The sequence below is a fragment of the Vidua chalybeata genome, chromosome 3 (genome assembly GCF_026979565.1).
Source record: "Vidua chalybeata isolate OUT-0048 chromosome 3, bVidCha1 merged haplotype, whole genome shotgun sequence".
Classification (NCBI taxonomy): domain Eukaryota; kingdom Metazoa; phylum Chordata; class Aves; order Passeriformes; family Viduidae; genus Vidua; species Vidua chalybeata.
Window position 1 is genome coordinate 113,538,056 of NC_071532.1, and position 16,918 is coordinate 113,554,973.

The 16,918-nt window shown below is 64.6% G+C and overlaps 2 protein-coding genes across 2 annotated transcripts; one reads left to right on the top strand and one right to left on the bottom strand.

Moving 5' to 3' along the window:
• Positions 1 to 820: 820 nt before the first annotated feature.
• LOC128785673 (uridine-cytidine kinase-like 1) lies at positions 821 to 10,964 on the bottom strand. Its single transcript, XM_053938432.1, has 14 exons — positions 10,709 to 10,964; positions 10,369 to 10,475; positions 9,986 to 10,156; positions 9,492 to 9,563; positions 9,057 to 9,246; positions 8,900 to 8,961; positions 8,601 to 8,617; positions 7,795 to 7,893; positions 2,560 to 2,653; positions 2,405 to 2,467; positions 2,189 to 2,311; positions 2,006 to 2,113; positions 1,774 to 1,930; positions 821 to 1,643 (listed from the first exon to the last, which is right to left on the bottom strand). Exons 1-14 carry the CDS (start codon positions 10,962 to 10,964, stop codon positions 1,570 to 1,572), a joined length of 1,593 nt encoding a protein of 530 aa, XP_053794407.1. The 3' UTR covers positions 821 to 1,569.
• Positions 10,965 to 13,090: 2,126 nt separating this feature from the next.
• On the top strand, positions 13,091 to 16,698 carry SLC30A3 (solute carrier family 30 member 3). Its single transcript, XM_053938337.1, has 8 exons — positions 13,091 to 13,207; positions 14,446 to 14,618; positions 14,689 to 14,835; positions 14,914 to 15,067; positions 15,507 to 15,711; positions 15,823 to 15,928; positions 16,255 to 16,389; positions 16,467 to 16,698. The coding sequence occupies exons 1-8, from the start codon at positions 13,125 to 13,127 to the stop codon at positions 16,610 to 16,612; spliced, it is 1,149 nt and encodes a 382-aa protein (XP_053794312.1). The 5' UTR covers positions 13,091 to 13,124; the 3' UTR covers positions 16,613 to 16,698.
• Positions 16,699 to 16,918: the final 220 nt, after the last annotated feature.

Here is a 16,918-nt window from a genome sequence, read left to right on the forward strand (position 1 = left end):
ACAGGGCACGGCCCGTCCCGGCGACACCCGGTACAGAGCACGGCCCGCCCGGTGACACCCGGTACAGGGCACGGCCCGCCCGGTGACACCCGGTATAGAGCACGGCCCGCCCGGTGACACCCGGTACAGGGCACGGCCCGCCCGGTGACACCCGGTATAGAGCACGGCCCGCCCGGTACAGGGCACGGCCCGCCCGGTGACACCCGGTACAGGGCACGGCCCGCCCGGGGACACCCGGTACAGGGCACGGCCCGCCCGGTACAGGGCACGGCCCGCCCGGTGACACCCGGTACAGGGCACGGCCCGCCCGGGGACACCCGGTACAGAGCACGGCCCGTCCCGGCGACACCCGGTATAGAGCACGGCCCGCCCGGTACAGGGCACGGCCCGCCCGGTGACACCCGGTACAGGGCACGGCCCGCCCGGTACAGGGCACGGCCCGCCCGGTGACACCCGGTATAGAGCACGGCCCGCCCGGTGACACCCGGTACAGGGCACGGCCCGCCCGGTGACACCCGGTACAGGGCACGGCCCGCCCGGGGATACCCGGTATAGAGCACGGCCCGCCCGGTACAGGGCACGGCCCGCCCGGTGACACCCGGTACAGGGCACGGCCCGCCCGGGGACACCCGGTACAGGGCACGGCCCGCCCGGTACAGGGCACAGCCCGCCCGGTGACACCCGGTACAGGGCACGGCCCGTCCCGGCGACACCCGGTATAGAGCACGGCCCGCCCGGTGACACCCGGTACAGGGCACGGCCCGCCCGGCCCCAGGGATAGCCCGCAGGGATAGCGGCAGCAGGAGGCGGCACACGGGGATCGCGCTGCTCCTTTATTGGTACAAAACGGCGGCGAGGGGGCGGTGAGGGCACGGCCGGGCCCGGGACAGCGCGGGGTGGGGGGCAGACCCCCGCCCCCGGAGCTCCCTGCTGCCGCCGGTGGCGGGGGCGAGGGGGGGGCAAGGCTGCCGCTGCCCTTTGGAAAAAGAACCTGAGCAACAAGGGCAGCACCGGAGACACCTCACCACTCCCTGGTCACCAGCAGCACTCTGCGCAGCGAGGATGGGACAGCACCGGGAAGGCAGCCCCGTGACAACCCCCCAACTCCTGGGACCAGGGATGGAGTGTGGATTGGCAGGGACGGGGTGAATCCATGAGGTCCAGTCCCTGATGTCAGAGGGTCCCACTGGAGCCCGGAGCCGCCCACAATAAATACAAATAAATACGGATTCCAGGCACGGAGCTTGCCTGGACTGGACCCCATCCCCCTCTTCCCCTGGGTAGAAGGTGAGCACCCCCTCAGGCACAGCCGCAGGGAGGCCACCACTCCCTCTGGAGGCACGGCTGGCCCAGGCCCAGAGGCAGGGCTCTGGGAGCAAGGAATGTCCCTAAATATCCCCTCTCCGTGGTCCGCAGGAGAGGCCATCCCTCTCTGCTCCTCCCTGGGGAGGATTGGTCCTTTGGGGCAGAGGGAGACCAGCAGCAGGGGCTTGTCGTGCAGGTCCAGAGAGCCAGTGATGGGGGCCAGCCCTGCAGCCAGCCTAGCCCGTGGTCCTGTGGCCAGCCAGCTCAGCAGTCCACGCTGTCGCTCTCACACCAGGCCGAGGGGCCGTCGGTGCCAAAGTATCTATCTCCAAAGTTACCTGGCAGAGAAAGGGACGAAGTGAAGAGACAGCAGCACCACCCCACCAGCGTCCCTTGGTGTGGCCGCAAGGCTACCCCCGGGGTTGCTGGCCCCAGCTGTGAGGTACAGCACACCCTGGTCCCCCTCACCGATGCCCGGGATGATGTGGAACTCCTCGTTGACCCGCTTGTCCACAGCGGTGGTGATGATGTGGACACGGGGAAAGGCATAGGCCACGGAGTGCACCCCCATCTCTGCCATCAGCAGCGACAGCAGGAAGATCCTGTCCTCCTGCACATCGTGGTCCTGTGGCACACGGAGAAGTGAGAGCCCAGCTGGGCCCAGGGGATGCCATGCCCCACCCGCCTCCCGGGCCCTCACCAGCAGGACGCGCACAGCCATCATGGCCGCGGCCCCCGTGGACACCGTGCTGTCCATGAGGATCACGTAGTCCTCGCTGATCTCCTTGGGCAGGCGCAGGTAGTGGAGCTGCGGAGGGAAGGAAGGGCTCTTGGTGACGTGCCAGCGGTGCAGGGCCGCGAGCCAGGCTGCAGCAGGACTCACCTCAGGCTCCCCCGTGTCCAGGTTGGTCTGGATGAGGATCTTGCCCAGGCGGATGTCCTTGCAGACAGCGGTCAGGGCCTGCTCCATGGTCTCACCTGCTCGCAGGATGGACACGCCGGTGATCTGGGAAAGGGGCAGGGACACGTGCTGGGTGCTCCTAGTGCATGCTGACCCCAGGAGCTGTGCTCTCGTGGGGAGCAGGGAGCCGTGCCTCACCCGCTGCCTGTGGAACCGCTTCCCCTCGTACATGGTGCCCTGGGGCGTCTCCACAGTGACCGACTGCAGAAAGGGGAGCACAAGGAGTGTGGGGGCAGCCAGACCCCCTGTGACTGGGGGTGGGGCTATGGCTACCCCCAAGAGTGGTCACTCACCTTCAGGGGCAGGAAGGACAAGGCATGTTCGATCAGCAGCCGCATCAGGCGCTTGGAGTAGAAGATAAATTCGTCCCTGGTCGTGTCCTTGTTCCTGGGAGGGATGACACAAGTGAGGTGAGAACAGAGCCCCTGCCATCCCCTGCAGACCAGATGTGAGGCTCCAGAGGCCAACCAGCATGGATAGCAGCCCCAGTCTGTGGGAACCAGAGCACTCTTGGAGTGACACACTCAGTGATCACCAGCACTGGGGGGCTGAGACCTCAACTTTTGTCTTAGACAGGACTACAGAGGCAAGAGAGTGACTTAGCTACCCTGGGAGGGAGCTGCAACAGCACTTACAGACATCAGAGAGAGCAGGGAGAGGATGGGGAGTAGGAATAGGTCGGGTAGGACCATTGGTACAAACTCAGGAGCAATGGGTGAGTGCTGGGGAGCCCGGGGTGGAACAGGAGCAGAGCCAGGATAGGCTAGGACCCCACTGTGGAAGGGACATAGTGCACCATGGCTGAGCATGCTGGGTGGCAGAAAAGAGTTGAGTATGTCCTCAGCTCTCCCCTCTACATCCCAAGTCAGAGAGAAAGCACTGCTAAGAACCAGGTGACTGAAATACTCATTGTGCCCTTTTCACAGCCTGATGTACTGAAGGCACCAAGATGTAAATCAAACACAAACCAGAACAAAGCTGCATGGGGCTGCAATTCCCAGTAAACCTCTCCCCTTCCCCAGGAGTGGTAAAGCCAGCCCTGCATGCAGGGCACTAACCCCACAGCAGAGGGAAAGTAGATGACTTTTCCTACTAGGAGTACCCTGGCCACCAGCCTTGTGGGGAGCATGAGGACAGAGAAATCCCATAGACACCTGCCCATTCCCAGATGGAAGTGGAGCTGGCAACACTCCAGAAGAGGCAGAAGGATATTGAATATTTTTACTCTGTATTTTAAGACATCATCTGCCATTTCTTACACCTCGGTGGATGACAGACAGCCCCACTGAGGCACTTGGAGGAGGATGAACAGTCACTGCTGTCCTTGTGTGCTCCTGCAGCCATTCCAGGGTCACTCACAGCTGAGCATCTGCAGTGACCATGGCATATGGACATTCCCAAACCCCTGGGCACAGCCAGCACCCCCAGGGAAGGCAGAAAAAACAGTTCTGGTCTGGAAGACCCTGCCTACAGCTCCCAGCGTGAGCTGTCAGCAAGCACTCATAGGTGGGCTGCACCCACACATCCACCCACAGGAGCCTGGAAGCAGCACGAGCCCAGCAGCCTCCCTGCCTCCACTGCAGCCTGTCCCAGCCAGCTGTCCCCACTGAGACCCACACCGGCTGTGCTGGCCCCTGGCTGGCTGGGACAGGCCCCACACGGCTCCCGCAGAGGCAGGTTCCTCTGGGGAACTCCTGAGGAACCCCAGTGCAGATACAACCATGAAGCTTCTCCCTGCCCAGGGCACAAGCAGGACAGGGGGAAGGGCTGTGCCTGGGAGGGCAGCCCAGACATGCTGGGCAGCAGCAGGTTACCAGGATCCATCAGTGCCACCATCCCACCTCCTCAGCGGGCAGAGCACTGCCAAAGGGGCCATCACTGTCCCCAGAGCAGTCCCCTCACCCCAAGGCATCATTGCCTGGCTGAAGCCTGAGGAAACACACTGCTCCTATCCATAGAGGAGGCAGATGAACCTCAGCACGCTGCAGCACACTGGGAGCCCACAGCTGGACAGGGCAGCACCGCAGCTGGCGCTCCTGACGACCTCAGCCTTCCCTAGCATGCTCAGGAGAGGACAGAGGGACCAGGAGCATCTGCCTGGGGCCTCATCACAGCATCAGCTCTGCACATGAACTGGACTGTCTGCAGCTGAGAGCTAGCTGGTACAGCCAGGCACCAGGAAATCTGGGCATTAATGGGTTACAGAATCCCAGAATGGTTTGTGGTGGGAGGGGACCTTAAAGGTCACCTTGTCCCACCGCCCTGCCATGGGCAGCCGCACCTTCCATTAGACCAGGCTGTGTCCAGCCTGCCCTTGGGGCACCCAGCTATCCTGGGCAACCTGTGGCAGACTCTCACCAGCCTCATGGAAGAACTTCTGCCCAGCATCTCATGTAACATGCCCTCTGGCAATGGGATACCAGTCCTCCTCATCCTGACACTGCATCCTTCATACTCCATCTATTCTCAGCCTCATGACTCTAACTGTGCAGCTATTCCAGTGTGGGACTCGTTTTCAGTTTCTGTCTCTCCACAACAGCAGAAAACTGTTCCAGAAAGTGCTTCCCCCGGATGCCAGGCTGGATCTGCCATCACAATGCTCATCTGCTGCCACCAACACCCTCCCAACAGACAGACGGGTGAGCGTGACGAGCCTCTAGTGTGCAATGACAGGGAATGGTGCTGGCTAGCATGCCAGGATTGACATCCCAGAGAGTGCACTGGGAAACACCAGACAGGACAAGGAGGGAGCAGAATCCTGGCTCACAGCATACAGTGGTGCAGGTGCTGGGTTGGACACGTCCAGGCACTTGGAAAGGCTGTGCTGGAGGGAGCAGCTGCACTCCATGAGCACTGCAGCAGCTGGAACCTGGTGCAGTGGAAGGGTCCCTGCCCATGTCAGGGGCTGAACTAGGCAGCATCCAAAGGTCCCTCCCACCCAAACCACTGTAGAATTCAATTAATAAAGACAAGAGACAGATCTGCCTAGATGCAGTAACTCTGCACATGGATGTCCAGGACATGTGGCTAAAGGTGTGTTTGATTCTCACCAGCCTGGAGCTCTCTGGGAGCCCAAGAAAAGGGCAGCAGGCAAAAACAGCACCTTGGGAGTAGAGGGTCACATGTGGTGACCAGCAACAGCCCCATGCCATGCCCAAGTGACACAGAAGCCAACAAGTGGCACCAAGTCCCACCAGAAACAAATGCTGCCTCGCTGTCCCCTAACACAGACACCCTCGGCAGAGCTCCTCAGCTCAGAGGTCTGGGAAAGGCACTGGCCCAGCAGGATTTCAGGGGGTACCTGACAGGCTGAGTGGATGCTCCTCAGAAATGTGGCATTTCTTATAAACCATCTGCAATGGGGTCAGCTGCCTCCCCACCACCCCTGGCCCTGCTCCCACATGGATTCAGCACAGCCACGTGAGGCCAATGGTGCCAAAGCCCTGCAGCCCCAGGCAAAACCCGAGCCACCTCCAGGGCAGCCTAGCACAGCCCTGAGCCTAGCAGATTAAGGTCATCAAGGACTTGTGGTATAAAGGTGGAGCCACAGCCCGGGGGAGGGACACAGGCACTGGCACAGGGCTCTGCCTGGCACACCTGAGGTGCCACATCACCTGTTCAACTGCCGTGACCTGCCTTGGAGCCTCTGCTTCCACAGGAGGAAGGAGCCAGGAGAAGGAAAGGAGGTGGCCAGCCTGTATGTGGTCACAAGTATCAGAACATCATAAATTGTTTGGGTTGGAAAAGCCCTTTGAGATTAAGTTCAGCTGCTCCCCCAGCACTGCCAAGGCCACCACTAGCCCACACCTTCAAATGCCACATCCATGTGGTTTGTAAATTCCACCAGGGATGGGGACTCCCATCACTACTTGGAGCAGCAGTGCTGAGGCTGGAAAATCCTTTCCATGAAGAAACTGCTCCCAATATCCAACCTAAATCTCCTCTGGAGCAGCCTGAGGCAGTTTCCTCTTGTCTTGTTCCTTTTCCCATGGGAGCAGAGCCTGACCCTCACCTGGCTGCATCCTCCTGTCAGGAAGCTATAGAGAACAGGAAGGTGGCCCCTGAACCTCCTTTTCTCCAGGCTGAGCCCCTTTCCCAGCTCCCTCAGCCTCTCCTGGGGCTCCAGCCCCTTCCCCAGCTCTATTCCCTGCCCTGGACATGCTCCAGCCCCTCTATGTCTCTCTCATCAGGAGGGGCCCAGAACTGTCCCCAATACTGGAGGTGCCCCAGCAGTGCCCAGTTGGGACAGCCCAGGTGCCACTGGCCTCTTGCCCACCTGGGCTCATGCTGAGCCACTCTTGAGCAACACTCCCACGGTCTTTCCAGCCCCTCTGCCTCATCCTGGAGTGCTTCATGGGGTTGTTGTGACCCAAGGGCAGGCCCTGGCACTTGGCCTTGTTGACCCTCACGCCACTGGTCTCAGCACATCAATCCAGACTGTCCCAATCCTTCTGCAGAGCCTTCCTGCTCTCCAGCAGATCCACATCCCACCCCACTTGGTATCCTCTGCAAGCTTACTGAAAGTGCACTCAGTCCTCTCCAGGTCTCTCACAAGGACAGGAGCTGACACCTTCCCAACCAACACACAGGTGCCATAGCAGCCACAGCATGAGAGGCATAGGAGGACCTGACTGAGCTCAACATCCCCTCTCTGCTCTGAACAAACACACCTGGGGGCTGCCAAGCTGCAAAAACAATGAACCTCTCCATAGTCCCAAAGGCCTCAGCCCTTGACCCTTCACTAACTGATGCTACTGTCACCTGGAAAAAAGGAGCATCAGAGGGGAAAGAAAAGATCAAGAGTGGTGAAGTCATAGAAGCAGCTGCCCAGGTCCCTTCTCTAACTAAACTAGCTCAAAACCCAGGTGCCCTGGGAGAGGGGCAAGGGGTACCTTGCTCCATGTCACCAGCTGCTCCACCTGTGCTCCAGTGAGGAAAGAGCCATTCAGTCCCCTCCCATTGTAGGAAAAGCCTGCCTTTGGCTCAGGAATCACCCCAAGCAGATGTGCAGAGATCTGGTCACCAGAGAAGTGCCCATGGGGCCAGGGCCAGCTCCATTCAGCTATTCTGCTCCAGGCCAACCCCCACCACTGTGGTCCCAGGGGCAAAGGGGAAAAACTCACCCCAGGCCTTGTGGTGCAATCCCACCAACCAGCCTAGAGCAGGGGCCCGGGGCAGGGATGTACCTGAGGATGGTGAGCAGAGGCCTGGGGCAGGGATGTACCTGAGGATGGTGAGCAGGGGCCTGGGGCAGGGATGTACCTGATGATGGTGTGCAGGGGCCTGGGGCAGGGATGTACCTGAGGATGGTGAGCAGGGGCCTGGGGCAGGGATGTACCTGATGATGGTGAGCAGGGGCCTGGGGCAGGGATGTACCTGAGGATGGTGAGCAGGGGCCTGGGGCAGGGATGTACCTGATGATGGTGAGCAGAGGCCTGGGGCAGGGATGTACCTGAGGATGGTGAGCAGGGGCCTGGGGCAGGGATGTACCTGATGATGGTGTGCAGGGGCCTGGGGCAGGGATGTACCTGATGATGGTGTGCATGCCCCGCACCTGCGGCGTGCTCTCCAGGACGCTCAGTGTCTTTGGCAGGGGCTGTCCTTGGTGGGCAGAGGCCAGGGCTGCCCTGCAGTGAGGAAGGCGTTCAGAGCTGTGCAGCACACACACACTCACAGCACTGGGCCCCTGGAGGGACACGACCCTGCCAAAGGAAGGCTCTAGAAGATCCCCTCTGAACCGTGCTTGGCATTCCCACCTGGATCCTGAAGAATTCCCCAAGTCTGGTACCCCAGAGCCAGACTACCCAGACTGGGGTGAACCTCCCGGACAACACACTCTGCTGCTGCAGCCTCTGCAGTACCAGCCTTGGCCAGCAGCAGGATCTGCAGCTCTGAAGGGCTGCTGGACATTCCCATGCACCCTGGGACTGGGCTGTGCACCGCCAAGGACAAGGGCTGTCCTGTTCATGTGGGACATGAACTGCCAGGAACAGGGACCATGCAGGGCGCTTCTCCCGCAGGAGTGAACAGCCCAGGGTAACTCAGCAGCCAGGACAGGAGCCCTGCTCCAGAGAGGGACAGGACCAGGGCAGGGAGTTGGCCACGTGCATCAACCACAGTGTGGGACATGTCACACAGAGCCCAGAGCTGCAGCCAGACAGGCCCTAAGGAGCTGACCAGAGCCCCTGCAGCACTGGGGAGGAGCAGCTATGCCCAGGCACCTCAGCAAAGCTCTGCCAGCAGGAACATGGAGGCAGCAAGACATGGAATCCAGTGGGTGTCAGCACCCCCCCAGCCCAGAACAGGCTCCTCTGCAGCCGTGGGCCCCACGTACCTGACTGTAATCTCCCGCTGGGTGGTGGAGAGGTCACCGGCGCAGCACAGGGGAACAGGAAGGACACCCTGTCAGTCATTCACAGGCCAGCACAGCTACCACAACAGCCCAGGTGGCTCCCCACCCTCCTCCCCAGTGCCCACTTCACAGATCTGCTCCCCCAGGCACCATGCTGGGGCCTTTTGAGAAGAGAGAGGTGATGTCAAGATCCCCCCAGGTGCTCCAAAAGCACAGGTCTGTGTGCAGCCATGTCCTGCCCTCTGCATGCAGGACCCTTCTCCTTCTCACCCCCAGCTCACCTTTTCCAGCTGGCTGTGCACATGCTGCACTATGAGGTCCAGTGCGACGAAGTTTTCCCCACCTGAGAGCGGAGCAGAGGAGGCAGGTGGGGCGGACGCTGACCCACCCCTGCCCCACAACACCCGCTCCCAATGCCAGGGTCAGCTCTGGCCTCACCCCTGGGCACCACGATGTCGGCAACCTGCACGGTGGGCTCAATGTACTGCTCGAAGGCTGGCTTCACAAACTTGTTGTACTGCTTGATGACCCCTGCAACATCGCGCCCACGCTCCATGATGTCGCGCTGCAGCCGCCGCACCAGACGGATGTCGGAGTCCGTGTCCACAAACACTTTCATGTCCAGGAGCTGGAAAACTGGGAGGGGTGAGCACCCCCTATGCAGCTCTCATCACACCTGTGTTATTCCCCTCCACCACCCTGCAGTGGAGCCCAGCATCACCTCCCCTGAGGCCTCTGACACGTGGTGCTCTGCCAGTAAGCGTGGTGACCTCTCCCTCCACAGCCCCCACTGCTGCAGTGGCACCCAGGGCCAGTGCCTGTCCTGCTGCAGCACATCCCCTCGGGGCCGGCGGCCACCTGAGGCAGCGATACCTTGAGCAGCTCCTTGTTGGCGAAGGCCAGGATCCCTTCGAACACGATGACGTTGGCCCCATACACTGTTTTCTGCAGGCAGACAGAAGCGGGGTTTGTCCTGTATCTCTCACATGCCACGGCAGCACCAACACAGACAGGGCACTGACCCCTCTGGGGTCTCACCACTGTGCTGGGGCTCCCCATAACCATCCTGCAGCACCCAATGCCTTGGAGCCATAGTTCATCCCTGTGCATGATGCTCCCGCCCAGGACAGACCCTGAACCTTGCTTTAGATCCCAAGCCTCTGCTCAATGCCATCCTCCCAGCATCTCTCCACACTGAGTCCCTCCCTCATATCTGCACTGGTCTGTGTGCACACCCACCCACAGTCTCCCCCGAATGAGTCCCCCACTCCCGATGACCCCCAGCTGTCCCCTCCCTTTAGCCTCCCAAGCCCTGGAGGGCCCAGAGGTGCTCCCCTTTCCCGGGACCCTGCCAGCCAGGCACCCACCCACTCGCGGCGCCGGCTGTGCGTGGTGAAGTCGTACACCGGCACCTTCACGCTCTTGCCCTTCTTGAGCTTGCGCAGGACATTGACGAGCAGCTCGAAGTCAAAGGCATCGGGGTGGTCGAAGTTGTAGTCGCTGCGGGCTGCCAGCGCCTGCTGCCCCTCATCCAGCACCTGCAGGCACCGGCACCGCTCAGCGCCGCGCCGGAGGCCCGGCCCGGGGCACCAGCAGCGCCGAGCACTGCGCCGGATCGCAGCACCCACAGGCACTGCAGCCCTGCCCGGGGCCGCGCCCGGTCCCGGGAGCCCCGCACAGTGCTCGGCGGTACACTGGAACCGCGAGTGTCGGCACCGCTCGGCGCCGCACCGGACCCCCTGTCCCGCACCTTGTAGAAGGAGTCCATGGAGAGCAGCACGACCCAGGGCACGTCCAGCGCCTCGATGATCCGCGTCGCCACCGTGGTCTTGCCTGAGGCGCTGCCGCCGCACAGGCCTGCGGGGAGCGGCGGGGGCACCGCCCCGGCCCGGATCCGTCACGGCCCCGGATCCGGCTCCAGCCCGGTCCCAGCCCCTCCTCGGCCGTTCCTCGGGGATTCGTTCCACGATTTCCGACTGCAGCCCGACCCTGGCCCCGGTCCGGCCTCCATCCCCTCCCCGGCCCGGTCTCGGCTCCATCTCCTTTCTGATCCGGCTCCTTCCCCTCCCCGGCCCCGTCCCACCGCTCACCGATGACAAAGGCCTCATCTACGGGCGCGCCGGTCTCGCTGTACCAGGGCGGCCGCCCGGCCGTGTAGATAGTCCGTTTGCTGGTGCGCAGCAGCGGCGGCTCCGGCTTGCACTGGCTAGCGGTGCGGCGCCGTGGGGCCGGGGCGGGCGCCAGCGGCAACCGGCTGAGCAGCGAGCCCAGCGGGCCGGGGCCGGAGCTGTGGCCGCGCTCCGGCCCCGCCGCCCCCCGCCGCTCCTCCGCGCCCGCCGCCGCCATCGCCGCGCGCGGCCGCGGGGGCTGCCGGGACACACGGCTGTCGGGCTGCGCATGGCCCGGGGAACAGGCCCCGCCCCTGGATGAAGCCCCGCCCCATCAAGGCCACGCCCTGAGCTAGGCCCCGCCCCGGCCGAGGCCGCGCCCCGGGCGCGCTGAGCTCACCTGCGCTGAGACACCTGCGCTGGGCTCACCTGCGCTGAGACACCTGCGCTGAGACACCTGCGCTGAGACACCTGCGCTGAGACACCTGCGCTGAGACACCTGCGCTGGGCTCACCTGCGCTGAGACACCTGCGCTGAGACACCTGCGCTGGGCTCACCTGCGCTGGGCTCACCTGCGCTGAGACACCTGCGCTGGGATCACCTGCGCTGAGACACCTGCGCTGAGACACCTGCGCTGGGCTCACCTGCGCTGAGACACCCGCGCTGGGCTCACCTTCGCTGGGCTCACCTGCGCTGAGACACCTGCGCTGGGATCACCTGCGCTGAGACACCTGCGCTGAGACACCTGCGCTGGGCTCACCTGCGCTGAGACACCTGCGCTGGGCTCACCTTCGCTGGGCTCACCTGCGCTGAGACACCTGCGCTGGGATCACCTGCGCTGAGACACCTGCGCTGGGCTCACCTGCGCTGAGACACCTGCGCTGAGACACCTGCGCTGAGCTCACCTGCGCTGGGCTCACCTGCGCTGAGACACCTGCGCTGAGACACCTGCGCTGAGCTCACCTGCGCTGAGACACCTGCGCTGGGCTCACCTGCGCTGAGACACCTGCGCTGAGACACCTGCGCTGGGCTCACCTGCGCTGGGCTCACCTGCGCTGAGACACCTGCGCTGGGCTCACCTGCGCTGGGCTCACCTGCGCTGAGACACCTGCGCTGAGACACCTGTGCTGGGCTCACCTGCGCTGGGCTCACCTGCGCTGAGACACCTGCGCTGGGACACCTGCGCTGGCCTCACCTGCGCTGAGACACCTGCACTGGGCTCACCTGCGCTGGGCTCACCTGCGCTGAGACACCTGCGCTGGGCTCACCTGCGCTGGGCTCACCTGCGCTGAGACACCTGCAGAGCCCTCCCTGCCGCTGTCACACCCGCGATCCCCGGGGCCCGCTCTGCTCCGGGCTCAGCACCCGCAGCTCCCTCAGCCTTACCCCGGCACAGACGCTCCAGCCCTGCGGCATCACAGGCTGCTCGGCGGGCTGTCCCCAGCTTGTCCCTGTCCCTCGTGTCCTGGGGACACAGCGCTGGGCCCGGCGCCACGGAGTGGTGTCCAGGACACGCCAAGGGTGCGTTGCTGGTTCATAGTCTACCGGATGTCTCCCAGGACCCCTGGAGCCTGTTCTGCGGCTGCCCCCCACCCGTCCTGAGATCGTTCCTCCCCGGTCAGGACCCGGCACTGCCCCGTGCTGACCCTCCCCAGGCTCCGGTCCCCCGTCTCTGCAGCACATCCTGAATCTCTCCGCACTACGGAGCAGCACGGTCGGTGCCATCTGTCACCGTGCTGAGGGTGCTCTGCGTGGCCTCCGGGTCCCTAAAGGCGGCGATAGACGGGGCTGGACTCAGTACTAACCCCGGGGTACACTGCTCGTTACCGGCCGCAGAACACCCCGCTCTGGGCTCGGCCGTACAGCCCCTGTCCAATGCAGCCGCTCCCGACTCATCCAGCCCACGCTCCCAACACTTCTCTCGGAGGATCCCAAGGGGTAAAGCGCCAAAAGCCTTCGGCATCCTGGGCAGACGCTGTCCCCTGCACTCTCCTCGTGCTCCGGGTCCGGCATTTCTCCGCGGAAGGTGATTCGAATGGTCAGGCACGATCCCCGTCGGAGCTTCCCTTCAGCTCCCGTCGTGTCTTTCCCGTGCTCAGACGGCTTCCAGGATCAGTTGTGTCATCACCCGCCAGGGACAAGAGGTGAGGCTGAGCTTCTCCGGTGAAAGCAGCGCCCCTTACACACAGCTCCCGTGTGTTCGCCCGGAGATCCACTGGACCGCAACACCGGAGCAGCCCCTCGCACTCCGCCGCGGCCGCCCCCGCCCCAGAGCCCGGAACGGCGGCACCGCGGGCGGGACCACCCGCGCGTGGGCGGGGCCCGGCGGCTGGGGGCGGAGTCACGGCAGGGGCGGGGCTCGGCGGTGCCGGTGCCCGCGGTGCCGCTCGCTCCCGGGATGGAGCCCCCGACCGGCACCGAGAGCGCCCGCCTGGTCAGCCCGCGGGGCGGCCGCGCCGACAGCAGCCTGCGCCTCAAGAGGTACCGCCGGCACCGGCGATCATCGCCCCGGCATCCATCACCGGCGCCCATCGCCCTGGCATCCCATCACCCCGGCACCCCCGCCACCGCCAGCGCAACTCCATCACCGGCGCCTCCGGCACCGACGGCACTTCCATCACCGGCACTCCCATCACCGGCACCCCCATCACCGGCACCCCCATCACCGGCACCCCCATCGCCCCGGCACCTCCGACACTCCAGTCACCACCGGCACTTCCATCAGCACCGGCACACCATCGTCCCGACAACCCCATTACCGGCGCTAGCACCTCCATCATCGGCACCCCCATTACCCCGGCATCACCACCTCCGGCACCCCATCACCTCCCCGGGTCCCCGGCAATTCCTCGCACCGCCACCTCCATAATCTCCCGTATCTGCAACCCTCGGTCCTCCCGCACCCGCGCTGCCGGCACCTGCTCGCCCATCATCCCTGGCACCTCCATCGCCCCCATCGCCCTCAGCTCCCCCGGCACCCGCAAGCCCCCGGCACGTCGCGCGCCGCGCAGTTCCCACCCCCCCACCCCCGACACCGGCACCCCCGGCACGTCCCTTCCCGCCCGCCCCCGTGCCTTCATCCATCCGAACGGACATCGGCACCTCCGCAGTCTCCGCGCCAGCCCTGACCGTCCGCCACTTGCACCGTCACCCCGCCACCGGCACGCTCACCCCGCCACCGGCACCTCCGCTCAAGCGGAACCGGCCCCACCGTGCGCCAGCCTCGCTCCCCCTTCGGGTGTCCGTCCCGCACCTATCGGTGCCCAAACGTCACCCACGCACATCGGTACCATCCATCCATCACCCGCCCACACCGGTCCCGTTTATCCGTTAGCCCCCGTCCCGGTGGGCTGGTCCGTCCCCGCTCCCGCACTGCTGTTCCACGCACCGGGACCTCGGTCCCCGCTGCCCCTTCCCCACGCCCCACGTCTCCGCGCCGGTGACTCGTCCCGCAGCCTGGCCCCAGGCGCAACACATCGCTCCCACCTGCACCTCCCCGCGGGCACCCGCGCTAGTCCCGTCTTCGGTTCCGGCGGGGGCACCGTGCCACCGCCTCCTGCTGCTGCCGCCGGTCCCGTGGCTGCTCGTCCCGGTGCGGGGGGTTCCGCCGGTGCCCCACAGACTGCCTGGCTGCATACCACCGGGCGGTAGCAGGACCCTCGGCGGTTCTGGGCAGGAGCACCCGAGCCGGTGTTGCCGGCAGTGACCCCCGCCCCCAGTCTCTTCACAGGCTCTCGAGACCCCTCAGCACTGGCGGCCCCCCCGGCTCCAGATGCCCACTGCCGCTGCAGCCCCCCGACCCCCAGCCCCGGGCAGGGCGGGCTCCAGGCCCGCCGGCAGCTGAGCGTCGCCTGCGCCGTCTGCTGCCTCTTCATGGTCGGGGAGGTGATAGGTAACAGCGGCTGGGCCAGGGTGGGGGGCTGCCAGTGGGGCACGGGGTGCCAGCTGCTCTGTGCCCACAGGTGGGTACCTGGCACACAGCCTGGCCATCATGACGGATGCAGCTCACCTGCTGACAGACGTGGGCAGCATGTCTGTCAGCCTCTTCTCCCTCTGGGTCTCCAACCGCCCACCCACCAAGACCATGACTTTTGGCTGGCACCGCTCAGGTGAGCTGAGGCACAGCCCTGCGGGGCTCCGGGGGACCCCCATGGCCGGCTTGGGTGCTGATGGGTCTCATCCCACAGAGACACTGGGTGCGCTGGCCTCTGTCCTCTCTATCTGGGTTGTGACCGCAGCCCTGGTCTATCTGGCGGCCGCCCGCATCATCAGCAACGACTATGAGATTGAGGCACGAGCCATGCTGGCCACGTCCGCCTGTGCCGTGGCCGTCAATCTGATGTACGTCCCACGTGTGCACCCATGGTCCCTGTGCCCCATCAGCCTGAGTCCTGCCCCCCTATGCCCCTGGAACCCTAAGGTCCACAACTGTGCCCCCGGGTCACTTCGTGTCCCTGTGCACCAGCCTTATGTCCCCAGGCGCTGCCAGCCCCACTTCCCTGTCCCCCATATGCTCAGGGCTTCCAGTCCGTGTGCCTACATCCCCACATCCCGCATTCCCTTGTCACCCAAGCAGTGCCTCCCAAGCCCTGTCATGAGCCCCAGAACCAAACCGCTGCCCTGTTCCTGCACACCTTCCAGGCCTGCTGCACCTCCAGCCCCACTCCCCCCACTGTCCTAAGACCCAGGTGTGACTGCCTGTGCCCCCTTTGCCCAAGCAGGGCCAGAAGGGCCCCCATGCCCTGTCAGTGCGGCACTGAGCCAGCCCTGCTCTTTCCAGCATGGCCTACATCCTGCACCAGTCCCCTGCTGGCCATGGCCACGGCACGGGGGCCTACGAGCAGCTGGAGAGCTCTGTGGCCTGCCAGCCCAGCCGTAGCCCCCTGCCCGGCAGCACCAGCGTGCGGGCAGCCTTCGTCCACGTGGTGGGTGACCTGCTGCAGAGCGTCAGCGTCCTCGTGGCTGCCACCATCATCTACTTCAAGGTGCCCGGGCTGGGCTGCCCCAGTGCTGCCTGTGGGAGCAGCTCTCCCAGTCCCACGCAGGGTGCCACGTGGGCTCTGCCCCCAGCCTCACAGAGACCCCGCTCTCTGCAGCCCCAGTGCAAGATCGCAGACCCCATCAGCACCCTCTTCTTCTCAGTCTTCGTCCTTGGCTCCACCATCACGATCCTCAGAGACGTCTTCAGGGTCCTCATGGAAGGTGAGCAGTGAGTAAGAGGGGTGCAAGACGGCAGGTGCAGGGTTGGCACAGGAGCTCCTGGAGCTTCATCTGCCGCAGCACTTTGCCCATGAGGCAGCTTGCCTCCTCTGTCCCTCCCTTGCCCCACCTGCATCCCCCCAGTTCCTCCTCTCCACCGCAGCCAGGTGCATGGGCCCAAGGTGAGGCCTGTCTCACCCCAAAGCCACCATGCCCAGCCTGGTGCCCCTGGGGAAGAGCCCCAGTGGCTTCCACTGGGAGCCCTCACCCAGGTGGGTGCTATGTCTGGGGGCCGAGGGTGGCCCCATGTGACCAGGCGGTGCTGGCAGGGACACCACGGGGCCTGGAGTTCGATGCGGTGAAGGAGGTGCTGCTGGGGGCCAGCGGGGTGCGGGGTGTCCACGACCTGCACCTCTGGGCGCTGACGCTGAGCCACCTCGCCGTGTCGGTGCACGTGGCTGTGGGTGAGTGACCCACACAGGGCGTGGCCGGGGGTCCCACTGGCCATGCCAGGAACGAGCCCCTGCCCTGCTGCTCCTAGATGCTGGCACTGACGCTGAGATGGTGCTGCAGGAGGTCACTGCCCGGCTCCAGAGCAGGTTTGGCTTTGCCCAGTGCACGGTACAGGTGGAGCAGCACCAGGAGGAGTCAGCAGGCTGTCCCCACTGCCAGGACCCCCGAACCTGAGACCCCCACCCGCTGCTACGCTGGGCCAGGCGTGGCCCTGGCCCCAGCTCCTTGTGCTACAGCACGGCAGTGCTTGAGATCCCAACTCCCCCTCTCCCCACCCCACCGCTGCGGAGTCCTGGCGTGGAACAGCGACTCCAGTGTGGTGTCCTAGGGGAACGGACACATGGCCTGGCCTGGCACAGGGACCCCCTGGAATCCTCCACTCCCTGCTGTGCCACAGCTCCTGAGGAAGTGGAATCCTGCCCAACCACCCGGTCCCCAGGAGCCTGTCTGTCCTGGCAGGAAGGGACATCCCCCATGGGG